This window comes from Silene latifolia, chromosome 7 (genome assembly GCF_048544455.1).
Source record: "Silene latifolia isolate original U9 population chromosome 7, ASM4854445v1, whole genome shotgun sequence".
Classification (NCBI taxonomy): Eukaryota; Viridiplantae; Streptophyta; class Magnoliopsida; order Caryophyllales; family Caryophyllaceae; genus Silene; species Silene latifolia.
This window is the reverse complement of record NC_133532.1, coordinates 7,967,413-7,993,720: the sequence shown is the minus strand read 5'-3', so window position 1 is coordinate 7,993,720 and position 26,308 is coordinate 7,967,413. Positions and strand designations below refer to the sequence as shown.

Sequence of the window (26,308 nt, the reverse complement as noted above, 5' to 3'; positions counted from 1 at the left end):
AATAGCTGCTTCTATTTTTATGGGCAAAAATATGGATTTTTAGTTTTTGAGAATTTTTGTTTAACTTTTAGAAAACCATGTGTTTGGCCAAAAAGTATTTGAGTCCAAAAAGACTTTTACAAACTAGGTCAAACACACAATAACTTCTACAACATTTAAATCCAAGTAGTTTGACAATTATCACAAAATTTGCCATTTACCTTCAGCTACTACATAAGAAGTACCATTTTTTTTTTTTTTTTTTTTTAGCATCAACAATCCAATATAATGTAGTAAATATCATTTGATTCTTATAGCTCATTATGAAAAATATTTTGGTCATCTCGAAATAAAATCCAACTAAAGAACAGTTGAGCACATCTGAAAATAAAACAGATCGTATATTTACAACCTGAATTAAACGAGCTCAAAGACCCAACAGATCTGTTCAGAAACAGTACTATCCAGACATCCATGACCATGTGCTTTCCCATGAACAACAAATAACTATAAGATCATCCTAAGCTACTTCAACCAATACTATCCCTAAAACCACCCAATAAAAAGTGCCCCATCAAGCTCTTTGGGACGAGTCAAGAGTTTACTAAGCTCGATAGTTAATACCACAACACGTCAAACAAAGAAAGCTTCCCCAAATCCAACATCTCATCTCGGAAGTAACAAAAAAAAGCTTAAGCCAAAAGATATACCCATGAAAAATGTAGGTGACCTCATGGATGGATCTTTGGTTTACAATTAGATGGAAAGCCGGAGTAATTTACAACTATAGACAATATCTATAAATGTACATCTTGCCTTCTAGCCGTTGTTAGTTGCAGTTTTCGTCAAAAAGGCTGGCCGCAGAAAATGAAGGCTTGAACAAGGCATTGACCAGTGTGCAACTGAGCCGGAGTTCCTGATAATACTACTCGGCCCTCGCTCTCCCCAGGCTTTGGATCATGAACAACTACATTTGCTCCAGATAACTGGATCCAAAAAAAAACACAAAGGCCAACAGGTTACAGATTTATAACGAAAATAGTAAAGTCTGGTGACTATTACTCCAATAGTCCCATTAGAGCAAGGACTACCGAATTATGTTCATCGGATCTGAAAACTTATGGTAGAGTGGTAGACACAAGCACATATCCAAGTGTCTGACTTTACATAACTCAAGTTTTCAGACACGGAACTCAAATCCTAAAATGATGTATGGGCTCTGAAACACGTCTACTTAAAAAATCAAAATAAATATATATAAATTTGGGATATCGAGATTTTTTTTTTTAAGTGAAATAGACTGATGTTTGAGAAATTAGGCTTAAATTTATTTTTAATGTCCTATTAAATGCTTCATAAACACTCTCTACTTTTATACACAGACATCCCTCTTTCGCTCTTCAAGAAGTCTTTGATTGGTAAGGCTTGGGTACGGATTGTCGGATTCTATACCAATATTCCAAACAAAGGTGTAATCCCGTAAGTGAAGAGTCAAAGTAACATAACTTATATGTACTGGGATTCAACTAAGAACTCACATGTGTTAAATGACTAAGGTTTATTCTGTTTTCGCCATAAACATGAGGTAGCAATATATTTGGAACTACAATTTCCACAGTTGTCGCCGTCTGCATCTGAGCACTGTATCATCAGACAAAAATAAGGAAAAATAAATACAAGAGGAATTGACCAACATTTGAAAAGAAAGATACAGAATCATCGAATTCTACACTTTCATTGATATTGCTAGCTTCCTATCATGCATAATATAGGATAGTAAAATGAATATAGCAAAAGACGACTCATAGTGGAAATTGCGTAGTGAATTGCATTGAAGGACACTTCACAATAAACAAACAAAATGTGCACCAATTTAGTGAACCATTTTTCTTTACTCGCTCACAATACAAAACACGATAATAGGGACTCGTCGAATCATTAAAGCAACGTCAAACTAAAGAAATGGTTGACATATGGATGTTCCTATTCTTCTCACGACAGTACGCTTAATTAGAGCTAGAAACATAGCAATTACCTTTGGCTATTACTTGTAGTTACCCCAGAAATCCCCGGCTCAGCATCTGAAAATCTGCCAGGGTGTCCATTGTTGCCTGCCTGAAAAACGAATATTAGCCAAGCATAAGAACTTATTTACAAAAAAGTAGCTTAGTTTAAACAAATGTTGACTCAACCTCAAACTAGAAGGAGCAGGTAACCAACCTGGGAATACCAAGAGTTGGGAGAAGGTGGTCGTTCAGAGGCATAAGGAGGCATAGGTGCTCTATCACCACTGTAATGATAGCGGTCTTGTTCGCTATTAGTTCCACCAATTCTTTCTATACCTTGTGAAAGTGGAGATGGATGAGTTGGCCCTTGTCTAAAAGACTCATACCCATGATTCAATCCAACAGGCGAGTGATAATGACCAGGGGAAAGCTGATCATGTCTAGGATGAACTGATGGGGGCGGCAGCTCTTGGATAAGGTGTTGCCTTGGAGGAAATAAAATCTCTCGGATCCTACTCGTAATCTGAAATAAAGCATCCTGTACTGACTGAACGTTGCCAATGACCTGTAGAATATGCGTGTGGGAATACTTTTTAGATCCTTTTACAAGCTCCGTATGAGGGGAGAGTGGAGGACATTTCAAAGGATGCATTCTAATTCGAAAGGCAATTTATGAAAAGAACCAACCCATAATGTAAGTAGAATTTCGAAGACTGTGACAAAAACATTACTGCAACACCTCCCGTGGTATGACAGAGATCTAGGAAGGGTGGGGGGTACAGCCTTCCATCGGCAATTGCATGAAATGACTACTACACATTGAAAAATGCGCAACCACTTTAATGAGCCGCTTCGCTCTATTTGATTGTAACTAGGTTTTATGAAAAAAAAGGCCACCAAAAAACCCTCGTCCAAGCTATAAAAAAGGCGAGGTGCTCAGACTTGAGGCCCTTGACCACCCCAAGATAATGAAACTAAATCTTTTATAAACCATCAGCATATTTACCTGCACCAGTTCATCCTTGAAAGTATTAAACTTGGGCCCTTGGTCCCTGCCAAAAATTTTTATACCGGCACCAGTGAATCTTCTCATTTCATTGATGATGAAGCCTCCCTTACCCATTAAACAACCTATTTGTTGTTTAGGCACAAGGAGCCTAGCAACAACTGGAGTACCTGGTTCAAATCCAATTTCGGCAATTCTATTATGCACACGCATGACAGCATCCTGAGCAGGTGATCGCTTTAAGTCTACACTCTGTAAATGTTCAAAGAGTGAAACTGAGTATGAAAAACAGTGTTGATTAGTGGAAGTCCGTATAATAGAAAAATATTATTATTTCAATAGATGCCATTGATTTAGAATAACACATAAAGTAGTTTGATTATCCGACGCCTACTTTTGCAGATATATTCCTGCAATATGATTTCTGCTTTTAGAAAACGTAATGTCTAGACTAACACAAAAAAAATTGTTCTTTCTCACCAAAACCATCGATGAATCCCAATTCCCAAATCATTAAATAAATCAAACAATCTTCATGTATGCCGCAATATAAAATTGATATGTAAAAAACCCTAGCATTTAGCTTGCATCTATTTCTTCTTTGATATTGCCTGGGAACTTTCCAAGAATATCCACACTTTAATGCATCTATATCAATGCATTAAAGCCAAACATATCCAAGAAAAATCAACATATAGCATGCAAAATAGTATTATAATTCATAATCACATGCCTCTCGTGCTGATATGATAACAACTCGCTCATCTGAATCTGGCGTAATAGATTCATTGATCTTGATGGATGCTCCAGTTTCACTTTCGATCCCCCGTATAACAAAGCCACCTTTTCCTATCAAATTACCAGTTTTTTCCACTGGGCAGAGCAATTTAAACATGACATCTTCCTCTGGTATCATCCTATGGTTAGGAGCAATGTTTTCAGAAGCTGAAGATGTCAAGAAACCTCTGGAATGATGATCGGATGCATGTGAACCTCTGTGTGAAAATGAATCTGGTTGGCATGGTTCAGATATGGAGTGTTCATGAAGAAAACTTGATATCAACAAGAGTGCTTTTTTTACAGCTTGAAAATTGCCCGCTATCTGCATGGAAAGAAAAGGCAATCACTCAGTCAAGTGGCAGTAAGCTAGGGAAAAGTAACCACAAAACAACAACCACTCAATGCCTCAAAGGCCCATAGGCGACGTAAAGGAAGTCGCAAAGGCACATAAAAAGTAATACAGAGCCTCTATCTGACCTTTGCTAAAAAAACAGTAAGTCACAAAGTGTTTATAGACTCCATAAACCCACATTCCTATATAGTGTGAATTCGTTACATACTCCCTCATAAGTCATAATCTCCCTGGTATTGATTCCTGCTACCTTTTAGTAACATCCATTTATGATGTTCTCACTTCGCACGACTCCCATAGGCAACAAAAGTGTCTTCTTTAAAACTGTACACGAGTATCCAATCTTGTTCTCAAACCTTTCCCTCGGTAAGGGCCTTCACTATCTTATCACATTTCCAATGATCTGGATTCCATCTTGCCTTGTAGAACACATTTAACAAACATCCTTATAAAGTACAACAATGTTGTATTGATTGTCACTTCAAGTTCCTCTCTTTTTATGACGGTATAATTCTTTACCTCCTTTCCTAATCTTCTCCAAACACTCCCTCCGATGGCAAACAATACTTAGATGGTTATACCCGAAATCAGATAACCACTAATCTTAACATCACATAACCAATTCACTTAATTAACCAATACTCTTCGAGAAACTCGTTGCCATCAGTAGACAACTATATAAAGAAAGATCACCACTAAATGCCATTAAATGTCCAAATCAGATTTAATTTCACAATCAAAAATCAAGCTTTTTTTTTCTTTCTATCTAGAATCACACCACACTAAATCTTACCAAAGAAGACTCGTCACATTTCCTTACAACCCTGACATATAAAGCTTGTCCGGGGACGTAGCGAAGTCCTAACATACGAAAGCATACTCCTACAAATGTACACCATTCTAGGAGATATCCACCCCTCCCATCCACATCTTCTAGAAAATAGTCCAAATGGAGCAACAATAAACAACTGAGATCCCGCTAATGCGGATCTCAAGAAGTCAAAATGTACATAACCTTAACCTAGTTACCACTAATACTGAAATTATACCAGTGGTCAGGGTATCATGGTATTCATGGATATCCCCAGGTAGACAACCTTACGCTTACTAGTCATTATAACTTTTTTGGCGTCAAAGAAACCACAAAGGCAGAGATACCTCCATCTTTACCGCTAACCTAAGACTAGTTATTACTTATTCAGCAACACAATCTAGAGTAATTTCCACTGCGCAAACTCCTAAAGGTTCCAATGTGCCAACACTACCAAATTAACCAAACAAGATCACAAATTACTCCAAAAACAAAGCGACAAGCTAATGCAATATGTATACCTGAAGGAGCTCATCCCCCGGTAAAGCGCAAGCGGGAAGACAATTCCTACGAAAAACCCGAATTTGAGCACAAATCTCATGACTAATCTTATCCAAAACCTTACTCGGAATCAGATAACCACTAATCTTAACATTAAATAACCAATTCACTTAATTAACCAATACTCTTCCAGCAACTATTTGCCATTAGTTGACAAATATGTAAAGAAAGATCACCACCAAATGCCATTAAATGCCCAAATCAGCTTTAATTTCGCAATCAAAAGACAATTTTTTTTCCTTTTTATCAACAATTACATCACCCTAAAGGCCTAAATCTTACAACAGAAGACTCATCACATTTCCTTCCAACCCTGATATACAAAACTTGCCCGGAGACGTAGCTAAGTCCTGATCTACGAAACCATGGTTACTGAATTCGCTCGGTGCCCTACGAATCGCGAATTGTTAAAAGCAAATTCTATCATGTTGCTTACTGAAAATACATATAACACACATTCTATAAGAGCGAAACGCGAATTGGTAAGGACGTATTTATAGCGAATTCGGTAACCATGTACGAAACTACGAAAGCATACTCCTATAAATGTACACCATTCTAAGAGAAATCCACCCTCCCATCCACATCTTCTAAAAAATAGTCCAAGTGGAACAACAATAAACAACTGAGATCCCGCTAATGCGGGTCTCAAGAAGTCAAAATGTACATAACCTTAACCTAGTTACCATTAATAGTGAAATTATACCAGTGGTCTGGGTATCATACTATCATGGTATTCACGGATATCCCCACGTAAACAACCTTACGCTTACTAGTCATTATACTTTTTTGGCGTCAAAGGAACCACGAGGGCAGGGATACCTCCATTTTAAGCGCTAACCTAAGACTAGTTATAACTTATTCAGCCACACAACATAGTGTAATTCCCGCTATGCAGACTCCTAGAGGTGCCAATGCAGTAACATTACTAAAACTAACCAACAAAATCACAAATAACTCAAAGAAAACAAAGCGACGAGCTAACGCAATATACCTGAAGGAGGTCATCTCCGGGTAAAGCGCAAGCAGGAAGAACATCCCTACCAAAAACCCGAATTTGAGCACAACTGTCAAGACTAATTTTATCCAAAACCTTACCACCTCTTGCTAACAATGCCCCAATTTGATTACTCCCTATCAACATCCTACAAACTACATTATCCTTACTATAATTCCCTTCACCTCCTCCTCCATTACTATCACCATTACTATTACTATTACTCGTACCGCCACCGCCACCGCCACCGCCACCGCCACCGTCACTCACCTTATTATTATTATTAAACTCATTTCTCTCCTCATCCACCTTCACTATCCTCTCAAACACCTTCACCAACGCCCCTTGCGCCACAGTGAAATTCCCATCACCGTAATTCAATTCTCTATCTAACTCAGTATTTCCAGAACTAGGTTTAGCTTTAGGGTTAGGGTTAGGGTTAGGGTTAGGGTTAGGGTTAGGGTTAGGGGCGGAGATAAGAATGATACGTTCGTCGCAATGAGAATCGTCAATAACACGAATGCGAGCACCGGTATCTTCGCGGAGGTGGCGGATTACGCAACCGCCTTTTCCGATGAGTCCGCCGGCTTTTGAGGATGGGCATAGGAGTCTGAATTGGAGTTCACCGGATGATGATGGTGGTGGTGGTTGCGGCGGTGGTTGATGATGGTGGTGGTTGTGACGGTGGTGGTGGTGACGGTGGTGGGAGTATGGGGAATCCATTGATGATGAGTTATTGAATTGGGGGTTTGACTTTGTAAAAGTCAAAACCCTCTTCGTTGAAGAGTAGACTGATAGAGAGTGAAGTGTTTGAGAAATTGGGAATATGACGTGTAGTCAAGTGCTCATAACTCATTATAGAAATTTATTTGGGGTGGGAGTCGACTGGTCGAGACGGTTTCATGATAATCTTATGTATTACAGTTGATTTGTCGCGGGAATTTTGTAAGGTGTTTTGTGGAAGTCGGAAGAAATTGTCGGTTAAATTAGGGACGAAAGTGTGGGAGATAGCGAAAGGATAGAAATGTGTAAATCATAATGACAAATAGTACAAACTTTTGTATAAAAGAGTGATGATGAAATTAATTGTCAATCAAAGTTGCTAACAATTATTATTCGGGATTCTAACATTAATTCGGAATACTGGTGATAATTGTAGTTGAATTCTTACATTCTACTTTGATAAGCTCTGTGAATACGTCCAACAAATACGACCACAACCGGCCAAAACTAGCTCAAGCAATCAAAACCCCACCTGGACCAAGATATACATCCGAAATCAACCAAAGTTGAAACAACCAAAACAACTCGATTTAACTCGAACCCAATTAACTTTTAGAAACATAGCCCAAATATTCACCGAATTAACCACCCCAAATCGGCTCAAACATAAAATTAGGTCCTGTTCTTTTGGATTTAATTTCAGCTCATTTCAGTTCAGTTCAGTTCAGCTCTTCTCTTCACAGATTAATCAACAATAAATAAATAACCCACTAAAAAACAACTCAATCCGAAACGAACAAACCTATCCACTATCCAGTATCCAGCTATCATCAAATGACAGCAGCCCTACCCGTTTCCCCTGCACAGTGCACACCAAACCAACCAAAATCTGGGCCTCTTCAGTCTTTACTTCTTCACTTCCAAATCACTATTCATTCATTCTCTCGGCCACCTTTTTTGAAATTCCAGATTATCATAATCATCTACACACCTTACTAAAATGTGAGTAAGGCATGTTACTATTCATAATGAATAGTAACATTTTGCGTCCCCTTTACTGGACCTTTGCGCGCGGGCTCATACTATCAGGTTGGGCTACTTTGGATGCAAGTAACTGGCCCAATCTATCTTCTAAGACCGATGGCTTCCTACGGCTTTTCTTTCTCTGAACTCTTCCTACCACAAACCTTGCTTTCCTTTCTCTCCTTTCTTTTACCTCTTTAGGCTCTTTCTAGAAAAAAAGTTAAGAGGAAAACCTAAATGTCACAAAGGAAATCAATGGCGGTAATTGAAAGGTATTTTTTTTACCATCAATATTTGTTAATTTAATTTATGGGGTTGTTGTTTGATCTTGACCAAGTATTGAATTTTGTGGTTTGATTGTTTGATGTTGGGTTTTGTTTAATTTGTTAGAGGTTAATCTTATTAAATTGGGTATGGAATCCTTCAATTAAAACCCTTTTATCATATATTTTCAGGTCCTTTTAACAATTGGTTACTGTCTCGAATATCTCAAATACCGGGTAATTATATGTCTTAATTTTAATTTCATTTCTTCACCTTCTTCACAATTAATTCAATTTCATTATCCAATATTTCCCCAATTTTATTCATTCATAAATAATTAAATATCATATGGCAAGATGTATCGTTGATTTTAAAGTCGACACAAATCACATCAGCTTATTTATACTCTCATAGACTTGAGTCTCAAAGAAGAAAAAAGTGAGGTTGTTTTGGTAGTAGTATTACACTGTGCCTAAGGGAGAACACTATTCGTTATGAACAGTAGCACCATACCTTTCTATCCTTACCTTCCTTTATTTCTCCCCCTTCCTTTTTTGCATCCTTTTCTGTTTTCAATTTCATACCGTCTCTCCACTCAGTCTTCTTCTATGGATCCGTAAATCACACTTTCATGTTGACTGTTTGATTGTTGTTTTGTGTTGATTGTTTGATTGCAGATGATCGAAATTTGGAGAAGACTTGATTGATTGCTAAATCTCTTTCGAATGCAACTATGCAAGTATGTCCTTAAATCCTTAATATTTTTGAATCGTCTTTTTATGGTTTTCTGATAAATGAACTATTTGATTTGAATGCTGTTATATTTACTCTTCTTGAAAGGTAGTATTGTTTTTATTGCGATAAAACATCTGGGCACTTTGAATTTGTGAGTATTATTGGTGTGACAAGTAAAAAAAACGGTGGGTTATTATTATCTACGTGTTCAACGAAGTTGTTTAATTGCATTCAAACCTGGATTTAAATTACCAAAATGTTCGTATTCTGTGAGAAAATTGGCGACATGGGTAGTGCACGCAAAATCGCAAAGTGTTTGACGAACGCCGGAACAAAATCTTTCATCTTGGACTGCTTTGTTGTCTGGGTACTCCAAAGATGGGTTCTTGCTTTGTTCCGATTACAAGACCAGTAGTGTGTTAGTGTTATTCTTGTTTGGACAATGGTATTAGTATATTAGTGGTGTTAGTGTTATTCTTGTTTGGACAATGGTATTAGTATATTCTTGTGTGGACGATGATATTAGTTGTAATTTTTTTATAATCATCGAAGAAATGTAATTGAGTGAGACATTATGGTTAGCTCCTACTAAGTTGGTTAACTATGTGAGTGAGGCATGACATTCTTTGGGGGTGGAAAGCAGTGGGTCAAGCTTAGAACATTATAGTAGATTCTGGTGAATAAAGATCCATACTTGTGATAGTAATGTTAGTGAGGTCACTGTACTTTAATGCAACAGTACTCTGTAAGGTCTTGTTAACTTTCTGTGACTATATATATAGCTGCTACCAAAGTGCAGAAATCATTGTTGGGTTCCTCTCCAACAGTTTTCTTCTCTACTGCATACACGTTGTCTCTGTGGGTGCTCTAACTGTCACATTTTTTTCGCTTTATGCTCTAAATTGTTGTGGATTCTTTTTTCGAGTTCGACCATGGTGCATAGTGCTAATTTTGGTTTCCATTTTGCAGGCATTGGTAGATATACAGTGACTAGAGATTTTAAGTGCCAGAGGTATACACTTCTTTGCATCCTTAGCCACTTGGATATTTTTGTTTTTTTGCATACTTGGCTTCACTTGGATACTTTTTTTTCAATTCTGGCTAAACCTGTTTGAGATTTACTTTGTTTGTGCAATTATGTTAGTAGATGTTTGTGAAAAAAATGTCGTTCTATGAGAGATGTGTGCAATTCCATTTATTAGTGTGTGTCGTAGGTTTGCTAAGTGCTGTTTTTTTTATAAATTAAGACGTGGTTTAGTGAGTGATTGAGGGCCTTGGTTGAGAATTTAGCGGTTCCAATGATCGGCTTTTTCATGTGCTTGATGAGCATATGTTGGAGTAATATAGTTAAGGGCAGAACAGTTATCGAATACGTAACACGCAGCCAAAGTATAAAGTGAAGTAACATAGTTAAGGGCAGAACAGTTAAATTATGTGCGAGAACATACATGAAACTTGTAAGGGCGTTCTTGTTTGGGTTAGCTAAGTAGAGCAATACTTATTATATGCCTTATGTAACTTATAATGAAACTACATATTTTGATTATGCAGTTTCTTTCAATCTGTATGATCTCAAGCAACAAGGGTTTGAGAGGGAACATGTTAGTTGTTTTTCTGTTTTGCTACAAGATAGTCTCTTATTTCGTTGTTGTTATTAGAGCAAGTACATCATCTTATTAGTAAGGATATGTCTTTTGATTCGAAAATCCTTGAAGTTTTATGCAGGATATCTTGAGAAAAGTCATAATACATTGGAGAATAATACCTCGAGAAATACACGACTACAATAGCAAGTACAAAACAAGTAGTATCAAAGAGGCAAAACAAAACTCGAGCATTACGTAGATGCTCAGTGAATGCAACCATTGTTTGGGTTAGAGAACAAGATAATTTCAGTTGAGACGAGTAGTCCTAGAACTGTTTTTGTTAACAATAGTGTACAAAAAATACGTCGATTTATGATGTGTAGTCACATTTGACAAATTTGTTGGTGACTTAATATATTCAATCCTTTTCTTATTTTAATATAATAAACGCATCCTTATTGTGTCACTAGACCATCCTTGCTTGAGAAATAGTTTGACTCAAGTAAAATCACTAAGCAAGGAATGACATAGTTATCAATATGTCGGATTGTAATGGGACATGTGCATGTTCACCTATAGTTGTTGATATTGAAGGCTAAGTTTTTCCCTACCATGGTAAAAATCTAGGGATTTCTTTTGTTTTTACTCCAATTACATCGCTCAAAAAAAGAACCTCAGGGTACAACATTAATGAATGCGGATCCATCTTTTATAGACAGAGATCTATCTTGTATTACCCGAATGAAATGTTGGTAATATTGTATTATCCGAATGAAATTTTGATAATGATTCTGACCCAAGATTGTATTTAAACCCTTTATAGAGATGATTGCAAAGAAAAAATGGTCTCAAATGCACGTACTTCTTATAGTGACTTTGATGACCTCGCTACGCTCAAGAAATCAAACTACGTTGGTATAAATATCTTGGGGTATGGCGCGCGTAGCGCGCCATACAACAACTAGTAATCACAAAGAATAAATACTCTTCCTTTTTCCCATCTTGTACACCAAAAAAAATCAGAAAAATCCCTCTTTTCACTTAATCTTTCTTCTATCTTTTTTAATCAGTGTATAAAATCTAAACCTTTAACCATGGTGTCAAATTCTACATGTATCTTAAAAAACCCTGATGGAAATCTGTACCAAGTTGCTCAAATTCCTCAATTTTTTAATAAAGTTTCGAGTAATCGAATTGGGTCATTGAAATTTGATCAAAGTTTGAATCTTTCTTCGATTAAATGGTGTTCTGAAAGAGTTGGGATTTCTGGGTCGTCGTCGAGGGTTTTTGCTGTTTCAAAGAATGTTTCTGGTGATGATGAGAAAATGGATAATCTTGGGTCTGATAATGGTCGTGGTTTATTCTCTGAAGATATTCTTTCTCTTGTTGAGGTAGTCATTTATCTCATTTATTTCTGTTTTTTAATTATCTCGCAATTTGCGAGAGTCATTGACGCACTGAGGTAATGTTGTTACACAAATTCTTGTTTAAGACGGGTAACGGGTCAAATAAAAAGATGATAAAAAGGAGAATACTTGGGAAATGGCAAAATTCTTGTCTCATCCGGATATGTAGTAGTACTTGACCCGTTTTACCGGAATATGTCCGTCTTAAGGGAGACTAAGTGTGATGTTGTATGTGGGAACTTTATTTATTTGGAGTAGTTTGTGTTTAATCAATTAGTCCTGTATGATTTCTGATATATGAATGAGTCTTCCATATGATCCTGATCATTTGTTTATCTTTGATTAAAGAACCGCTCACAAAGAATCTTAAAGTAAACAGATAATTAAGACGGAGGAAGTAGTTTTTATGTGTTTACTGTGTTGGACCCAGAAAATTTTGGTTTATGCTGTCCCATGGAATAGTTTGAAGATATTACTAGTACATAAAGTTACAAATTTTAAAATTTGTTAGGACAAAAATGGGGCAAAATGCACAAAAGTTTTGTTCTTTCGGGTGTTGGGGAACTCCTAATCATTAGGGGTAGTTTATGGTTAAAACTTGAAAAGTACTGGTAGTTGGGATGATGTAGCATTATATGGTCTGATGTTCATGATTAACATCTGTACTTTGGTAGCTGTGATGTGATTGTGAGGGAAGGGTATTTGTTTGGAATTTTTTAAGGGAGTTGATGGAGTAACATATTGGAGTCCATTATGTAATTTAATTTCCATTTTCAATGGATCGAAGACCATAACTGATCGATTTTGAACTTTTGATCATCATGGAGAAAAGCAAAATGACTCTTTAAACTGGTTGCCCTTCTTTTTATTGCAACGTTGTGGTCATTTTATGCAATTCTGGACCCAGTTTTCATTTTTGGTAAAACATCTGGAAGTTGGTAATAGGCCATCCGGGAATAGCCAGTTTGTTTTAACTAGAGATAAAGTTGCTTACCTCCAACCTCCCCTATCCCATGCGGGAACCCTTGATGTGCTCGTGTAATAATGTTGTCTATCTTTGCCGTGTTGCTGTTGGTATGCCCAATGAGAAGTAGAAGTCTGTAGAACCTTTGCTTTTCTTATGTAGTATGTGAACGGATATATCAAATGGCTGCTTCGGCTTTGTTATGATGGCTTCTTTCACATGATGAAGGCTAGTTCAAATCAAAATCAAATACCTTTGAGAACTCCCGGGGATACTTCAAAGGTAATTATTCCAACATCAGGATCTGGTGGAGGAACCAGGGCTGGACTGTTCAGGACACCAATCTCGGGTGGAGTTCAGAGTGCAACTTCTGCTCATGGCTTGCCAAGGCCGGCACTGGCTGTTCGTAATTTAATGGAACAGGTGAATGATGGGTCATTTTATTTATGAAACTTGATAATACCCTAATAATAAGACATTAACTAATCAGGTTTATTTCCTGGTGACTGATAATTTTAGGCCCGGTTTGCCCATTTGTGCACCGTCATGTCCCGTATGCACCACCGAAGGCAAGGATATCCATTTGGCTCACTGGTGGATTTTGCCCCTGATTCTATGGGACGTAAGTCACAGTGTGTTAATATCTCGTTTGTTTTGTTTTTTGGTTCCTCTCCAAAGAAATTTGGGACTGCATTATGGAGCTTATTAAATGTTCATTGCAACTATCCTGGGCCTACTAAAAATTTCCATCAGCCGAATACCAGTAAATGGATTTCAAGATGATCTGCCGCGTGATTGACCTACCTTGTTTTTGCTTTTATCTGAGTTTTGTTGCGGCCAGTTAAAGGATATGTGAACTTTTTGTTTTCCTAGTCATTTTGACTTTGAATGTCTGGTACATTTGATGTTTGGAAAACCCTAAACCGAACAAAGAAATTGAGGAAGGAAAAAAAAGCAAGACATCACTATCCATGTTCTGAGCAGAAGTTATATGACGCTTCTTTTATGCAAATGCAGATCCTATTTTCTCCTTCTCTCCATTGGCTATCCATACAAGAAATTTGTTGGCTGATCCACGCTGTACACTTGTTGTACAGGTTTGTCCTTTGTTCGTTTGTCACTTTACATGTTTGATATAAGTTTTCCATTTTGTTTTTTAATTGACTGTTAGGATTAATAGATACCTGGATGGAGTGGCCTATCGAATGCAAGAGTCACGATTTTCGGTGATGTCTACCCGCTTCCAGAAGACCAACAGGTAATGTATTTCAAATTTTCAATGATTGCTCACTGTAAAGTTAAAGAAAGTATTGTTGGGCTTCTTACAGAAGTTAAAGTGAGCTTTTGGGTCTGTCTGGAAACTGGACAACAGCATTACTCTCCTCATTTACATCATTTCCCCTTTGACTAATTTAGTTGTCATTTGGTCAGTTTGACCTGTTAAATTTGCTAACAGCTTTGTTGGTACAAGAATGAAATGTCGATCGATCATCTTATTTCTATCCTTGTTCCTATTCCATATTCACACCATTCAGTTGGGCCTGTCCACTGTAATTAAGAATTTTCGTCTTTTGTGATTCTATATAGGCAATATAACTATTGCTGTAATCTTTACGTTCAGGAATGGGCTCATAAGCAATACATGAGAAAACATCAACAAGGGCCTTCTCAACAGTGGGGAAACTTCTACTACTTTAGGATGCAGAATATCAGGTACTTTTTTTCCGTGTAGCTTTTGCGTAGTTAGCGTGTACCACTTATCTCCGAAGATTTACTTTGCAACAACACTTTAGTTGTGAAGTAATTTGGAGTAGGGGAGCATCAATAATGACTAGGAACCATCGCTATGAAGAGCGATTACGCATTTACACCGTCGGAAAGTGTTACTCTTTAAAAAATCATGTTTGGAACATGAATTGCTTGGTCAAGATAATCGACTTTAGTGGCTGGTGCTTTATTTGATACTAACCAAAAGTACTTGTCAGTGTTAATTCAGCTTAAACAATGCTAGCCATAATAATTCCTTGGTTCTTTTGAATTGAGCGCTTAGGGTGAACAATTATGATATGCATATATAACGTTTTGTTGCATATTCTTATACGGCACGACACATAGTATAACTAAAGACAATAGACAGATTGACATGTCTTGGTATATGACATTTAGTTTGAAAACAAAAAACTCTGGAGCCGTGTGGTTTCACTGATTTTACTTGGGTGGCTTATGGTTTGAATGCTTTTTCACTTCAGCGCCCTGTAGTTTGAATGATCTTAGTGACATAGTCAACTTTCGTCTCAGTTAATAATCATTTTTCCAACAAAATGGAGTGCGAACATCAATATTAAAGTAAATATAAGGTGATTTTCCCAGAATTTTGCAAGGCTACTTTAAATGTTTGAAAAATCAATTACTCCGTCCCTGTTATTGTCTGCTTTGTAAGGGGTATTTTAATCAAAGGTAAATAAATGATCGGAACAGAAAAAGTATTTGGATAAAATTTTGGTTATAAGATAACTTCTAAATCACCAAAATGAGAAATAACTCAAACTTAAAGGTCGTCAATGTGGAGTTATTGAAACTTAGGGCATTAAAGTGAAATTAGTTCAATTTTACGAGAGCAAAAGCGAACGCTTCTTAATTACGATATTGTTCCTTTGCAGCAATTATAACTTTACACGCTGGTACTTAGGCTATCTTATCTCGGATTGCCTATACTTTTGTTTTCATTTTGTGGACTTAATTTTAAACTCACAGCTCATGAGCTATGCATAGTAAACTTTGGTGGCTGATGCGTTCTGATCTGAATGATGTAACCACAGTGATATCTATTTCATCGGGGGCTTTGGAACAGTTGCCTGGGTTGACGTCAAGGAATTTGAGACCCTAAGCCCGGATAAGATTGCTCTTGAGGGAGGCGAACAATATTTAAAGGTAAAATTTACTCATTTGTTTCTTTCTAGCCTTGTGATCTAAAAGTGCAAGAAAACTAGAAAAAAAAAAAACAGGGATTTCAACATTGTTCTAACTTTACCGAAAAAAGTTTCCTGACATACAAATTCATTTTACTTACGCAATCACTCAGGAACTCAATGCCATCTTCTCAAAGCCCCTGAGAGAGCTGTTATCCACTGAAATCGAGGTGGATGATGCTGCTCTCATTTCAATTGATAGTCGTGGAACGGATGTACGAGTCCGTCAGGGTGCACAGGTAAATTTTTTTTTTTTCAACTTTACTATCCTTGTTATTCTCGCCTTGACTCTTTTATCTCGGTGTACTTAAAAAGAGTTTTATGTGTGAATTTTGCAGTTCAACATACAAAGGATATCATTTGAAGAAGGGCGTGTTGTCGAAACTCTGGAAGAAGCCAAGGCTGCCCTACAACAGCTAATAAGCAATGGTCGGCCATACAACGTGCATAAGTGATTGCTGTGGTGTTGTGGCTAGAATGACCGCCTAGCGTCACTAGTAATAAAGTTTTCGGGTGAATTTGTACTGTCGCATCCGACACATATGTGTAAACTTAATTCTGTGAGAGACTTGAGAGTTGAGAGTAGCTCATGCTCTCTTGAGTTCTGCTATACTCGGTTTTATGTAACTTTTATTTATAGTACAAAATAGGTTTAGATCATAAACTAGTTTTGTAGACAAACTTTGGCCCCTCATGGACATCTTGATTTGTGATAAAAATCATATATTAGTTTCTTGTAGACAGTCTGAACCTCATGGACATCTTGATTTGTGATATGCGACAGCGGGTTAGGCGTAAATCTGGTTTGAGCTAGATTAATAGTCCAGCAAATGAGTTTCGAGCTCCATCTCAAATTTAGGTCCCTGCTTAATTCTGGTGGTCAGAAGATGTTGATTTTGGTGTATACTCCCTCCGTCCCGGTCATTTGTTATCTTTTTCCATTTTTGGGTGTCTCGGTCATTTGTTGTCCTTTCTATTTTAAGAATGAACTTAATGAGCAATTTGATCATTCATACTCAATTTGTTCCACTTGTCATTTAGTAATTGGTCATTTCCCATTTCCTTGGTCTTTGTGCCAAAACTAAATGACAACAATTGACCGGGACAGAAGGAGTATTTTTCACAGTATGTAATAGTCGCTTATCTTTGTTCCGCTCTCTCTGCACTTTTCCAAAACGAGTACTGTGAACTGTCCGAAAGGATGAAGTATAATAATACTTGCAAACTAAAATATGAACTCGTTCTATGATAAACTTACAAAATGAAATTGGAACTGGTTCTCTTTAGGTGAAAATCACATCTGTGCACAATTGCATTCATTAGATATTCAGATTAGAATAATAAAGTATCAGCTGCACCCACTGCCTCGAGGCTCGAATGCTTTCGCTTACAGCGGAAAAAAAAGGACCATCAAATGTAAAACTGCTGTTGAAAAATGCAGAGATGGTTTAAAAGAATAAAAAAGAAAGCTCAAAGAGTTTCGCGAGTACCCGTACTTCTAAAAATGAAATCTAAATATAAATAAATTAACTCGTGAGCCGACTTGGCCATATTACAAGTAGATATGCTCAGATTAAAGCTGGATAGAAGGCATTACAAAGAATTGAATACAAAATAGTAAAATACCTTTAAACTGAAACTCCTATCTCCTATGGTTTCTAATTTTCTATCCAGCAATGTTTTGCAAGTTGTACAATGAGTTTTTTTCCTCATAATCGTGTGCCTATCTAAAAAAAAAATAATTTCCCGAAATTAAATTACACTAGAAGCTCAGTTTGGTTCTCCACATTTCCCCAATAACCTTCCTTGGAGCCGGATCATCCGGCCCTTTGTCGCGCTGACCTGATGTGAAGTACAACCAACCATTCCAATATCCAACTAATGTTGTTTTGACCCGATAGGGAAGTTTACCGATCACCGACCATTTCTGAAACAAGCCAAGACATGAAACAATAATATGAGCAAAATGATATTGATCTCATCTTTTGGCAATGCTATAGAACATAATTTTTAAGGGCGAGGAGCATTGAGGCGGCGAGGCCTTGAGAGCATGTTCAGATAAGGAACGCCTCATGCAAACACGGTGGACTGCTTGCAGACAAATATGTGCGAAGTTATCTTCATAATGAAATATTATGCAACAATGCTCTTCTTTAGATTATACTGGAGTAAAGGAAAGGGGATAACAAAATAGCAATGGGAAATGCTGCTTGTGCCTTGTGTTCAAAAAGCAACTAAGATGACTCGAACTGACTAGGCTACTGGCTCACCAAGCCTTAATCTTAAGAGCTCCATTTGAAACCGAGTTATAGAACAAGAAGATTATTTATGCAAGAAAACCCGAGAAATAGCAGTATCAATTACCTGTGTGTCTAGATCAAACCGAAAGATCTCTCTATTCAGGATCATCTTTTTGGTGACAGGATGTTTGTCAGTCGTGCCTCCAACAACAACGATTGAATTATTTACTAAAGCCCAAGCAAACTCTATATGAGAATCAGGCTTTGGCATGGGCGGCAGGTTCTTCCACTTCATATCCCCATCCAGCATATAGACATCCGCATATACAACCTATGAAGGTAGAAATTATACATCATCAGAATTCAGAAGTTCAGAACCCATCTTTCGCATTTGATCTAAGTATTTAGTCCTATATGTCCAAGTAAATAATTACTACCCTGATTATTTTGATGGCAAACTTGTACCGTCATTTATGAAATTTACTAATGATGAGTACACTTAAGTACAGAGTAGTTGAGTATATTATTTGCAAACATCCTCAACATGACTATGCTTGAAAGTACTCGTAGGAATGAGAACTAAGAATTCGACTAGTTTCTATCTAAGCATTAGGCATTATCAACTCACCTCATGCCTTCGCGAGCACTTAAAGATTGGTGACCCGGGTTTGGCCATGAAGTCGCCCTCCTGGCCGCCAATAACCAATAGCTTGTCATCAGCGACAACACAGGCCCTGACAGAAAGGGTAAGAATGAAAACTAAGAAGTATAGAGAAGTAGAGGAATAGGTTGATTTGATAATGCGATAATAACTAAAGAACAGAAACCAAACCTGTGAGGTCCACCACGGGGAATAGGGACTTCAGATCGCCACACCTTTTCCAATGGTTTGCCATCTTTCACTGCCAGGCTCCAATGGTCTAGTTCGGGCGTATATCGATTTACCCCACTGCCTCCCATGACATGGAGCCTTCCTCTCCAAAGCTGGGTAGCTGGTGCGTACCTGAATTAAATCACGGGTACAGCTTATTACACTAAACAAAATCTATAATACAGGATTTATTCAGGAATAATTTAATTAGAAAAAAGTTGAGATGTCTGCATATCTCAAAAGGTTATATAACGTTATATTCCAATGGTATTCAACAAAGCGATGCCAATATCGCTCGAAGTACATACACCATAGAAAAAAAACTAGTCCTGATATCTCATTGCAAAGCCTACCTGGGGACTGGCAACGGTGGCAGCTCATTCCACTGCTTAGTTTCAGTGTCCAACACAAATGTATGAGCAGTTGGTCCTCTGCATTGCGGACCATATTGACCATTGACTATATAAATATATCTCCCATCTGTTGCCATCCCTAAATGAGAATGAGCCATCTTCTTTGGCATATCAAACTTTCCTACCCAGGAGTTGTCTGTAAAATTATAAATATCGACATGAGAATGAACCTGTAAAAAATGAATAAAGAAGTAAGGATGATTATCAACCATAGAAAAAAAAAACTAGAGAGATATGTCTAGTGTGTAATTCATGTGGCCACTCTCCACCATAGTATCAAATCTTGTTTTCGACCGCGGTGTCAACGAAACATTGATACAACCCTTATGGATCCCACAGGGGGAGGAGACCCCATATTATATCAGCATCTTTTTTGCTTTTTCGGGATCCAATTCTTCTGTTATAAAGAGAAAGGAGCTTCTAAACATGACGAAACCGTGACCTTATGCCGCAATACAACGCAGATATCACCATAAAATACGATAACATTAGTTGTCGTGATCTTCAGGTCCTTTCTTATATTGATGGTCACATTTTGGTGTCGCGACCTTACTTTAAGGTAAAGTTTTACAAATTTGGCTATGAGGAGTACTCATAAATAAGAAGGTACTATTATGATTCATGGGCCATAGCTGCTACGAAAGTTGCAACTTGAACTTTGACAAAATGAAGTGTCAACTACAAATGGATTAATGGAGTCTAATGTATTAAGCACCTAGTAAATCTAATGTGCAACGTAGGTCTTAGTACCTACTTGCAAACTGTACAATTCACAAATGTATTATCATCGAAAAGCTTGTATGAAAGGTTTTCTGAAGAATTGAAAACATAAGCAATGTCCAAGGGCCGCTTAGTTATTATAAATTTGTTGCAACAAAGAGTATATGAATATGATGAGAACAAAATGGTAATCTCTCAACAAACACCAGTAGGAAATATACTAAAATGCGTATGCAGAATAAAATTATGACAAGGTGTTACAGTAAATGGAATGAAAGTAGCAATAGAACAAAGACTCACATAATCGATGGTACCATATCCAGCAAAAACATAGAAAATATCTTTTATTTGTATAGCAGCCCCATCTAAACGTGGCACAGGAGCTGTTGGCATCTTTTCCCACTGTAGTTTTGGTGCTGGCAAGTCAGCAAATGTCGCAGAAAGCACTCTCCCTTGAGCATCATATTTTTTAGGACTTTTACCCTTTACCTGCAATGATCAAATCAACCACATATAGCAAGATCAATCTTTGCCTTAGATTAAAACTAACCCATTATCAGTACATTCATAGTCCTAGAGGGCGTGTTTGGATGAAGGGGTTTGGAGGGAAAGAAAGGGCAGGGAAACAATTTCCCTTGTCTTGTTAGCAAATAGCCTTGGAGGGATCCATTTTTTGTCCTCCAAGGCATATTAAAATCTCCCCAACATATGAAAGATTTGGAGGGAAAACTCATCCAATCCATTTCCCTCTCTCCCACCCTCTCCTTACTCTCCATCCCCTTCCCCCCCCTTTCCTTCCTACAATTGTATCTAAGCAAGCTCGGAAGGACAACATCACATGGACTATGATAAATCTTAAATGTCTCAAGTCCCTTGAAAATCAAGACAGGTTAGGCTTCAACAGGCTCAATATGATGACTCAGAGACTTTAAGGTGATCTTGTACGAGGAGAAAGATTTTACCATCCCACGCCTTAGAAAATGAATTTATGTCACTGAATTCCTTTTGATGAAGGAGAAGCGGAAACAAAAACATGGTATGAAGTCTTGCTTTCCCTCTATGTTAAGAAAGAGGGCAAACATGAACTGAATAAGAGAGCATAAGGATGTTGAATGTTTTTGTAGAGGTTGTATACTAAAGAATCTTAAATACAAAAAAGTTGCTTAAACACATTATTTGAATTTGTTCTGGAGTGACTGGTTACTTTACTCCTCTTGTACGAAAACATTGAAAATTACTAATTACCCAAAACCAAGAAGATCAAACTAGAAAGATTCCAATGGGATGGTACCGTTAATTTTAGTTATGATAGCCATTTGAGGTCAGTTCAGTTTACTTACAAATGAACCCTACTTGAAGACACCAATCACTTTGGGAGGAAGAGTGAAAAAAAGAGTAATTTTTCATCTAATAGCCAGAGCAATCATAAAGATTGCTACAAAAGAAACTTCACCCGCATAGACTCCACTCGGAATCAGCCCTAGGCAAACGTGAGAAAAATCACTAGAACTTTCAAACAACCATTTTCTTCACACTCCAAGACTCAACTCTTAGGGTCTGTTTGGATAGGAGGATTTGGAGGGAAAGAGAGGGGAGGAAAAGGAAGGGATGATAAATACTTTGTTTGGTTAGCAAAATGGAGGTGGAGGGATTTTGAGGGGAGGGAAAATGAATCCCTCCACTTCCCCCCTCCAAGCCAAATTATTTCCTCTCCAACAAAGGCAAGATTTGGAGAGAAAATAACCTCCTCCATTCTCCCTCCCCTTCCCTTCCATCCCTTTCTCTTCCCTCCCCTCTCTTTCCCTTCACTTTTGCTATCCAAACACACCCTTAGGGTGTGTTTGGATAGCAAAAGTGGAGGGAAAGGGAGGGGAGGAGGCAGGAGGGAAGAGAAAGGGAGGAAAGGGAAGAGAAGGGGAAATGGGGTGTGAGTGTTTGGATACAATTTCCTTCCAAATCTTGCCTATTGTGGAGAGATTTTGATTTGCCTTTGAGGAGGGCCCTCCATTTCCCTCCAACCTTACTTGCTACCAAACAAGGGATTTGAAATCCCCTACACTCCCTCCCTTTCCTTTCCCTCCAGATCTCTTAATCCAAACACACCCTTAATCCCTGAGGATTACAAATCTCAACCCATCAATAGTAGTATAGTACTACGCTACTTAAGTGCTAAGATCTATCCAACAAAACATAACCATCACATTACACACCCTACTAATAGCACTACGCTACTTAAAGTGCCAAGATCTCATTAATAGCTACTGCAAGTACGGAGTACAAGCTAACAACTACTCCCTCTGTCCCGGTCATTTATTGTCCTTTTCCATTTTTGGATGTCTTAGTCATTTCTTGTCCTTTCTATTTTAAGAATGAATTTGATGTGTAATTTGATAATTCTCATTCAATTTGTTTCACTTGTCATTTAGTTATTAGCCTTCTCCTCTTTCTTTGGTCTTTGTGCCAAAACCAAAGGACAACAATTGAACGGGACGGAGGGAGTAACAAGATTGCTACAACACCTCATTTTAGAATAAAAAATTGAAAACTTCACGAAAAATAACCGTATCCGACACTCCAACACCGTATCGGAGTAATATAGCAGAAGACAACAGATTTCCAGCATAACAAGCTAACTTCACCACTACAAAATGATCAATTCGCAGACAAATAAACAACGATTGTAGAGCAGAACACCGCGAAATCATCAAACAACAATAAAATCAAAATTTAATAAAATAAATTAGAATTAAGAGAAGTAGGAGTGAGACCTGAGTATCGGAAGTAGGATAAGCGAAAGGAATGCCGAGACGAGGAGTTGGATTAACAGTAGGAAAAGTAGCGGCGACGTATCGTAAAGCGGTGGTAGTTGTAGACGACGTCGTCCAGAAGATATCGGCGATGACGGCGGCGGCGACGAATGCGAGTAAGGAAATTGTGAGTATTAGCTTAATTGATGGTGGCGTATGCTTTTGAGGATTGTAATTTTGACGACCTAATCTCATCGCCGATTAATTGATTGATTGAGTTCGGAAATTGGTATGAATAAAATTAGGGGAGGGACGAAGAAGCAGATTACATAAATAAAAAGCGCGGCACACAGGAACAACGGTTGATTTCCAGGGGTATTTTTTCTTTTTGATTTGTCGGTAATTCCGCGGCTACCTTGATCCGGTTTTTAATTTGTTTCCCATAGTTCTGCTTCTCCACCCCCTTTTCGATTTCATAAGGTAATAAAAGTAGATTGATACTCTAAGGTAGGATTAACCTATCTCATCCTTTTGAAGGATAGAGGTGAGTTGAAACTATCGGCTTTCAAACCATCTCGTAAGAGTTGGACATGAATGCTCAATAGAAGCCATAAAGCCGGTTTCAATTGGTTAACTTTAATTAACAATTGTCTCAATTATTTATTTACTCGGGTTATTAATTGGTTTGAGACTTGAGTTGATAACATTATACTCCCTCCTATTCTATATTTTCTTCACTATTTCCTAAAACGGATTATTCAGATTTTCCCCCATTCTTATTTTGGTAAACTTTTACTATTATTTTATTCATCCCTCTCTCCTATCACCAAATCCCACACAACTTTTTTACTCATATTTTATTACTTTTTTCAATGTTTTGACCCACAATTCTTTATTTAACTCCTAATTATTCATCTCTCTCCTATCACCAAACCTCACTCAACTATTTTACTCTTATTTTATTATTCTCCTTAATATCCGTGCCCACTAACAAGGGGAAGAAAATATGAAATTGGAGAGAGTATTTATCGTTTTTGAAATTTGTTAGGTTAGAAAGTAGGAATAGTAATTCACGTTTCATTAAATTTCTAGAAATTGTTGGGTTGAAATTTGTACCTTTATTGTATTGGATTTTTCTAGAGTTAGAATTAGTTATTGTCAACGCTAATTGGATTTCGACAAATTTAAATTGATCAAATATCAAGTCTCATTGATAATCTTGAGCATATACATATATGCAGGATCGTAAAAAAAAATTAGAGTCCTGATTCTGACAATGTTTTGAATAAAAAATTAAAGTCCTGATTGTGACAACGTTTTGAATAAAAAATTGGAGTCCTCACCGTGACTACGTTTTGAATATGTTATTTAACGGTCTTGCACAAATTTAATCAAATTGCTACTCGATCGTGGAGTATTTATTAAGTTTGAGAGGGTGTAGACGAGTTTACTTTAAACCACTTTTGACAAAAGCTATAAAAAGAAAAATATATTACGTGATCTAGATAAAACCTTTTAATATTGCAGATTTGCATGCATATATCGTTGCATCACCCAAGTTGTCACTTGCCATTTGCCAATAGTCCATTGTGCATTTATGCATGTACGTAATAATAAGGAAATAGATATATAGGGAACAATTAAGGCCATCAAAAATATGATAGTAGTAAAAATTAAAAAGTTGCATAGCAGATCACTGAGGTACAAAGAACTACGTATAAGTACGGAGTATAATATCTTTATTATACGCAGTAACAATATCGATGAGACTAAAACAAAAACTATAGTGACATGCTTCATGCATGCACAACTTTATTCTATTGAACTACATATATCCTCCTCATTATTATCCTAAGTTCCTAACATAATGAACATCTATAATAATAATTAACTCGAGGGCGACGGAGCAGCAGCGGAACAATGATGGCTAATAATCCCCTCCAAAATCGGAAGAGGGTGCTTAACAAGAGGTTGACAAGCATCTTCGATCTTCTCGAGAGCACCGCAACACTGTGCACCAAGTTTAATATTATGCGTCATTATATAGTGGTGGAGATCGCGTAAACAAGCTCCCATCTTTTTGTCGTGGACCGCCATGAAGCATTCCCTTTGTTCTTTGGTAGCCATATGGTGGGGGTGATATGGGAATTTCACAAGTGCGTCAAAGTCACCAATGCCGTTAGAGTCAGTGGTCGGGGTTGACGGTGAGGTTGGTGGTTGAGCTGCGTAAGGGAAAGGGAATCCGGGTAGGTGAAAGTGTGGGTGTAGGTGTGGATGCGGGAATGGGAAACGGTGATGTTCGTGTAGGAATGGATGTGGGTGTGGGTGGAACCATGGTGGGATGAATATGGCTTCGGGTTCAATTTCGGATTTGGGTTGTTGTTCTTGACCTTCATTGTTTCTTAGCTTCGTGTTTCGGATTTGTTTGTGTGAGATTTATGGAAGGAATTGAAGGGGTTTATATAGTGTTTGTAATGTGTGTTTTATACGAAGTCTAACACTTGTTGGCATTGATAGATGTTTAACGATTAGTTGAGAGCTGATTAGAGTTTGATTAAGATTCAAATATGTGATCATAGTGATATTGAGATGTGTTTAATTAAAGAGTTTGATTAGAGGTAGAACCGTAGAAGATGCATGTAATAATCCAATGCCGAGTTTAATTTGATTCAAATTTCGTTTTTTTATACTTAGGTCTCATTTCTATCATGACTGAATTTCAAGTGGTAGAACCGTAGAACAAAAAAGCTACAGTTACACTCGGTGTATAGAATCTTCTATACACTGCGAGCAGGGGCGAATCTAGAATTTAGAAGCAGGTTGGGCTAGTTGATGTCGGTGGTTAGACATGAAAAACCGACAAATAAACCATATAATTCCAGTTGCACATATAGTACATAGCTGCGAATGATGGCAAAGTCATTTTGGGATAATTACAATATAAATTGAGCTACACCAATGAGTATTTTGAAATGCAACTTATTCTTATTCCTAAAAACAGGTTGGGCTGAAGCCCAACTAGCCTCTCACCTAGATCCGCCCCTGATTGCGAGTAACATAATGCCATGTGGCGGTGATGAGGTATGAGATAGAATCTTTTCAAGTTTATCTTATATATATACTAGATTTAATGCCCGTGCGATGCACGGGCCTAT

General features: G+C 37.5%; 3 protein-coding genes across 4 annotated transcripts; 1 reads left to right on the top strand and 2 right to left on the bottom strand.

The window, feature by feature from the left end:
• Nucleotides 1–361: 361 nt before the first annotated feature.
• LOC141591584 (RNA-binding KH domain-containing protein RCF3) lies at nt 362–7,365 on the bottom strand. Its single transcript, XM_074411965.1, has 7 exons — nt 6,490–7,365; nt 3,725–4,093; nt 2,992–3,243; nt 2,200–2,550; nt 2,015–2,094; nt 1,518–1,620; nt 362–965 (listed from the first exon to the last, which is right to left on the bottom strand). Exons 1-7 carry the CDS (start codon nt 7,213–7,215, stop codon nt 825–827), a joined length of 2,022 nt encoding a protein of 673 aa, XP_074268066.1. The 5' UTR covers nt 7,216–7,365; the 3' UTR covers nt 362–824.
• Nucleotides 7,366–11,794: 4,429 nt separating this feature from the next.
• On the top strand, nt 11,795–16,891 carry LOC141591583 (uncharacterized). 2 transcript variants are annotated; one of them, XM_074411963.1, is made up of 9 exons: nt 11,795–12,214; nt 13,422–13,616; nt 13,713–13,815; nt 14,211–14,290; nt 14,374–14,451; nt 14,815–14,906; nt 16,013–16,124; nt 16,276–16,401; nt 16,501–16,891. In XM_074411963.1, the coding sequence occupies exons 1-9, from the start codon at nt 11,918–11,920 to the stop codon at nt 16,615–16,617; spliced, it is 1,200 nt and encodes a 399-aa protein (XP_074268064.1). In that variant the 5' UTR covers nt 11,795–11,917; the 3' UTR covers nt 16,618–16,891. The 2 variants fall into 2 exon arrangements, with proteins under 2 accessions (XP_074268064.1, XP_074268065.1); XM_074411964.1 differs by having other exon boundaries at nt 11,868–12,214; nt 13,356–13,616.
• A 766-nt stretch (nt 16,892–17,657) lies between these two features.
• Nucleotides 17,658–23,506, bottom strand: LOC141591582 (kelch repeat-containing protein At3g27220-like). Its single transcript, XM_074411962.1, has 7 exons — nt 23,175–23,506; nt 20,707–20,895; nt 19,627–19,856; nt 19,235–19,405; nt 19,031–19,136; nt 18,527–18,733; nt 17,658–18,089 (listed from the first exon to the last, which is right to left on the bottom strand). The coding sequence occupies exons 1-7, from the start codon at nt 23,406–23,408 to the stop codon at nt 17,925–17,927; spliced, it is 1,302 nt and encodes a 433-aa protein (XP_074268063.1). The 5' UTR covers nt 23,409–23,506; the 3' UTR covers nt 17,658–17,924.
• Between the last annotated feature and the right edge of the window lie 2,802 nt (nt 23,507–26,308).